Here is a 6,361-nt window from a genome sequence, read left to right as displayed (position 1 = left end):
ATCATTGCTTTCACTCTTGTTCTCTCACGAGCCATATTTGTATTCTTTTTTCTTCCTATTATTTTAGTGTTATTATATTTTATGTTCTTTCAACAATTTTGATCAAAGACACTTCCTTCAATGACAAGAATTTTGGTAAGTAACACATTTTTTTCTCTCACGGTCCTTCTCCTCTAGTTCTTCTCATCACTTTATGTATTTATCCCCAATTTTTTTTTATTACAATTCATTCTTACAGATTTTTCTATATTTCATTTCCTTTGTTTGTTATTAATTACTGTTTCAATTAATTTAAGAGACCTTTCATGGGATATGCAATTGGAAACTGCCATTGCCAACAAGGAAGCAATTTATGGAAAAAGGGAGGGAGAAATTTTTTTCCAAAGCCAAGATTATTGTGGTTTCCTATGGAAAATTAATTATTTTTATTTTTAGTTGTAAGCTATTCAATTTGTTTTTAATTTTTTCATCTAAAGTGTGCCATTTATTGAACAAAATTCAGAAATTATAATTGGAAATTATTGTACTATATTAAGTTTTGACACAATAGCACAACAAAGATACGAACACAAATGCGATAACATATTTGTTTTCGCTAATAAATATTAAGTAAAATATAGTAACTTATTAATATAATTTATAATTTTAAATTATAATTTATATTTTTTAAGAGAAAAACATATTTATTGAATATAAAATTAAGTGTCCACAAGAAGTGACAAAAATAATATTATTAATTTGAGTATTCATTAAACATAATTTAAATGACTTTATCCATACTTGTTAGGTGGAATAAATACATATTAAATAATTTTTTAAATTTATAATTTTTTATACATTTTTTTATGTAAAATTATTTTTTTTATTAATTTTAAAATTAATATAAATAATCCAGATGGTCCCCAGTGCCTACAAAATTTCAGCCCAAAAGAATATGGATCGGGTGTGGACACATTTTGTCCATTTTACCCGTCCCTAGTATGGTATAATTAAAAAAAAAAAAAAGGCATTTTGTTTTTTTTTTTTTAAAAAGGAAGGGAAAAGAAAGTCCACGAATTTGGATGGCCATTGGCATATTCGAACAAAGCTTTGGTTTTTCCCCCATCGTGAGAAGACATTGCAAATTTGCAAGTAAACCTGTTGGCAGTTACATCAAATTTTCACACACTGATCCCCCAAAAGCACCGCTACATCATATTCTCTCTCTCACCCTGTTCTTCTTTCAAGTTTCAATGGATCGAACCCAAATCCTTCTCGTTGGATTACCAATCTTCCTCTTCTTCTCAGACATTCTCAACCTCTTCTCTCCTCAACCCTCTCCCAAACCAACCCATCATCATCTCCCTCCCATCCACCCCAAACCGCACCCTCAACCGCACCTTCAACAACCCCTCGAGTTCCCCACGCAGGTTTCTCGATTACCCTCTTCGAAATTTACGATTTTGAATCCCTTCCTCGTGCCAATTTTTGTTCTTTTATCTGGGTTTCTTCTGACCGTTTTTTTCCTTTTCAATTTTGTACAGAAACAAAGTGGTATTGGCCTTATTGGAATTGGCAACACCGTGAGCATTGACTTCTGCACTTCCTGCTCTTACAAGTTTGTTCAATTCCTTGCTTTTTTTCAATTCCGATCTAATTGTTTGATTTAAGTTGCGGTTGTTGGGTTCTTATTCAATATATATATGTGCCTAGTTGGAACAATAAGGTTTTTATTCCCCTCCCTTATTGTTAGTATTAAGTTGGTGCCGTATTGTTTTTGTTACTATTTTGGGTTTGAGGGTGTGTTTGGAAACGGATCATGTGTGTAATTTTTAACATCAAAGTGAACACTACTAGTTCTAACTTTTTGCGTTTTTTCACATCATGACCGTGAGCTTTTGCCTATAGAATGCATTTCCAAACACCTCTTAGTTTCTTGGTATTGAAAAGGAAATGATGGACTAGAAAGCAAATTTGGATGATAGAAAATGTTACTTCTGCAGCTTCTTAGTTAACAAATGTCTTGCATATCTAAGTTGTATCTATCTAGTGTTAGTTATCTATAACTATTAATAAAAGCAATTGCCCCCTTTTGGTGTACACATTTCCTATTCATTAATTATTCTTCAATATATAACTGTTTATATTTCTTTCATGAACCTTCAAAATATAATTATTGTCACTACTTTCTTCAACTGCTTTTTCTTTTTTACTTTTTATTTTAAAAAATACAGATAGACTTTCTACTAGTTTGTTATAATTACAACATCTATTGGTATTCAATTATCTCGGCCTCTCTGATTCAGGTCTATTTAATCAATGACTCTGATTATTTAGTCACCAATAGATGGAAATTGTGTTTTGTTTTCATTTAAGAATCATTCATGTATATTCTAGTTCTTGCTTTTCATTTCGTGAGATTGTATATACTTTGTAAATGGTCAACTCCTCCATTAGTCCTGTGTAAATTTGAGTAGTTTACACTCCCCTCCATTGATAGAAGCTTATATTACACTGCCCTTGCTTCTTCCTTTTAAAATTACTCACACCTTCCTTAAGAGATTAGTTATGTGCTAGTTCATTTTAATGTGAATGAGTCTATTAGTGGTGGTGAACAACTATGAGCAAGCCTGCTAGGAGTAGTTTCTTTCCTCTGCAACTTCTAAAGTTACCGATAACTAAATGGTGATTTAAATATTCACACAACATGCTTTAGAATTTCATATATATAATCTTTATTTCAATTTTTGAAGTTTCAAAACTGACAGTAGAGGTTCAAAACTAGTTGCCAATAACAAGATTTACCACCACCGACAACATCAAAAGCCTTATCCCACCGTGCAAGGTTACATGGATCACACGATGCCATTTAGTTCGGTTAAAAACCCAATATTCAGAGAGATTATTTAATATTATCCACGAGATCCCTTTTAACAACTTCACCTATGTCCTTCTTGGTCTCCCTCTCCCCTTTTCATATGACTGAAAACCTTGCAATCTACTCTCCTCATTGGTGCTTTCAGTAGCTTTCTTTGTATGTGTTTAAGCCACCTTAACAGGTTTTCTGAGATCTTTCATCTTTTCCTCAATTGTTGCTATGCCAATAAGAGAAAATTGAACCTAACACCTAAGAATCTTGTTTGCACTAGAATGAATTTAGTGTAGTGCATATGAATCTCCTTGGGAGGGAATGTACTCCTTAAAATTGGAGAGGAGGGCAATATATTTTTAGTTTAAGCTTTTTAAGGGAAGGAGGAGGGGAGTATGATTTATTCTAAAAGTTTTCACTATTGGTGCCAAAGAGTTAAAATGGTGGTACTGGACTATTGGTAATATCAATCTATCTATGACAGTATTAAAATTTAAGTAGTGTTTATAACTATTAAGTTTTCAGAAATTGGACTGGACTTTACTTGTTTGCATTCATCCTTAATTTGTTTCACTTATAGAATCCACATATTCACAAGTAGAACAAACCATTATCTTGTGTAATTTTCATGGCTTTTTCTGCAGGGGAAATGCAGTAACAGTTAAAAACATGCTGGAATCTGAATTTCCTGGGATTAATGTTGTTTTGGCTAACTATCCACCTCCTCTTCCAAAGCGGATTCTTGGCAAAGTAGTTCCAGTGGTGCAAACAGGAATTATTGTAGCTATAGTTGCTGGTGACCAAATATTCCCTAGATTGGGAATTACACCACCACCATGGTACTATTCCTTGCGTGCCAATAAGTTTAGAAGTATTGCAAGCACCTGGCTTCTTACAAATTTTCTTCAATCCTTCCTACAAAGCTCTGGTGCTTTTGAAGTATATTGCAATGGCGACTTGGTGAGTACTTGGTCTGTGCTGGCTAGTTATTTACATACTTTCTGGGTCATAGGACGGGAGGATCCCCTTCTTTTGGTTTGGTTCAAGAGAATGGGCGGGTAGGGAGTGGAAGGGTCCACTTGTTTGGTTTGCAAGGGGAGAGGAGGGAAAGAATATACTACTATATCCTTATAAATATTAACGGAGGAGAATAAAAATTTGCAAAAAATTTAGTCATCACATTTTTAAAATTATAAACCACTTTTCCTCTCAAACACTGTTAGAGTGTGTTTGGATGGGGAAATTTTAAATTTTAAGAATTTCAAATACTTCAATTGAAATTTTTTTATTTTCAAAATTTTGTGTTTGGATAAAAAAAATTAAAATTATGAGGGTGGAAAAAAATGAATGAAAAAAAGAGAAGATATGGTTGGTGTGTTAGTTATACGTGTTCCTCTACACTCACACCCGATCAATGTTCCACGATCTCAAAGGTGTTTCTTGAAGAAGACTGTAAGAAGAGAATTTCAATTTCTCACCTTTTAGAAGGAAATTGAAATTCCAGATTTTTAGTTGTTTAAAATTCTGTTTTAAAATTTCAAAATTTTAAATTCTTCACAAGAAAACATCCAAACAATGAATTCTAAATTACAGAAATTCAAATTCTCTTATAAATTACTTTCCTCAGTTAAAATTCTCTATCCAAATACACTGTTAGTGTATTGTTAAAAAAACCACTATGTTAGTGTCCTTTATTGATGGTGGTGTTTACATGTATATCTGCTAGGGTGAAACTCTGGAACTTACTTAAGTCATGTAAATCTTTTGAAGCATTCAGCTTCAGAGCATACTATTGCAATAGTGTTTACCTTTATTATTTGAATACTTTTAATGACTTTATGATCATCTTGTTCCTTTTGACATCATAGGTTTTCTCCAAACTGAAAGAGAACAGATTTCCTGGTGAAATTGAGTTGAGGGAACTTGTTGGGAGAAGATTAGCTAATACAAGATTTGTCAGTGGTATTGAAGGTGGTGTTGGGCTCTAGTTAGACCCTGAGAAGATACATCACACAAATTGAAGCCTGCAAAATGGATGTTAAAGAATTAAATTTTTAGTTAGTGTTTGTGTAATTTGTTTTGTACACTGTTAGGTGAGCAAGCATTTTTCTCCGGTTCTCACTATTGAATCCCCTTTCTTTTTCTAATTACTAGCATAATACCCGTGCCTTCATACCGGTGACTCGGCTACTTTTGCACGTTTTATAGACAACTGAATAATGTAATATACATTCAATTTATTATAAGGTTGTTGTTGTTAAAGGAATCATTGTTTTATGTGACGAGTATAAATTATATTTAATTGTGATCAATAAGAACATAATAAAATGAAAACTTTTAGGTAGGAGCAAATATGATGTGAATTTTTATAATGAAAAATATGATATCATGTAAGATAGGATTAGTCATGGATGGCATTCAAATTTGTATACAAGCAACAATAAGAAGACAGAGAAGACAAATTATTTTGTATATAATATTATATGATAAATTCATCCAATAAAAGACATGTGAGTATATTAAAGTATTTTTTTTAATTTAGAAAATAAAATAAATAAGAGACTAAATGTATTTTAATCTTACTCAAATTTGTAATTAGTTAAAACCAAAAAATGTATAAGTGATGATTATGAATAGACATAACAATGGATCAAAACAAGAATGAATATGTCATTTCTCATTCTTATTCCCACTTAATAAAATTAAAACCAAAACATAAAATAATTAAAAGATTAAAAGATATTTTAATCTCATCAAAATCTTTAACTATTTAACATATATATATATAAAAGTAATGATTACGAATAAGTATGATAATGGAATAAGGTGGGGATGAATATTATGTTCCTGGTCCCCACCCCCATCCCCCTGGGAATGGTAACAAACATGATCAGGGCATGGGTAGTGTCGAACTACTACCTATGCCGCGAGTTAAAATATTCCTCTATGTCTACCTTGTGAGTTCATGAATATTCGCAAATTTTTGTAAACATTAGATACTCATGAGTATCCATGAATATTAAAAAACTAATAAAATGAAGAAAAACAATATATTATATATTTTGTTTAGCGAAAGAAAGAAAAATACTTAATGTTCAACAACTCCATGAGAATTTCTCTAGAAAAAAAACTACATGAGAATAAATTCTTTAAAATATGTTAATTGCATAATTCCAAAGCATAAATTCAAATAATTTGTCTCTTTAAAACATAAGTTCAAACTCTAACTTGTACATATCTCTTTTCGATTCGGGATCAAGTATATTTGTCATGTCCCCATCAACTATAAATGGCTAATGCTTTATATTAATATATTTGCAGATACTTTTTGTCTAATTTTAAATTTAAAATTAATTTTAGATGTCATTAAATTGAATAAGCTATAAAAATGCAATGATTCATAACATAAATTCAATCTATTACAATAAAAAAAATGCCAAGTCTCATAAAAAGGTTAAATATACTTTAAGAAAACATAATTAACTGTTTTAACTTTTCCAAAATACAGAAAAA

At 31.1% G+C, this 6,361-nt stretch overlaps 1 protein-coding gene across 1 annotated transcript; it reads left to right on the top strand.

Annotated features, from left to right (window-relative positions):
* Positions 1–1,059: 1,059 nt before the first annotated feature.
* LOC100527643 (uncharacterized) lies at positions 1,060–5,128 on the top strand. The gene is made up of 4 exons (NM_001248438.3): positions 1,060–1,409; positions 1,524–1,597; positions 3,493–3,808; positions 4,717–5,128. Exons 1-4 carry the CDS (start codon positions 1,233–1,235, stop codon positions 4,834–4,836), a joined length of 687 nt encoding a protein of 228 aa, NP_001235367.2. The 5' UTR covers positions 1,060–1,232; the 3' UTR covers positions 4,837–5,128.
* Positions 5,129–6,361: the final 1,233 nt, after the last annotated feature.

This window comes from Glycine max, chromosome 3 (genome assembly GCF_000004515.6).
Source record: "Glycine max cultivar Williams 82 chromosome 3, Glycine_max_v4.0, whole genome shotgun sequence".
In the NCBI taxonomy this organism is placed as follows: Eukaryota; Viridiplantae; Streptophyta; class Magnoliopsida; order Fabales; family Fabaceae; genus Glycine; species Glycine max.
Note: the sequence above shows the minus strand (reverse complement) of the source record. Positions and strands in the feature narration are given on the sequence as shown.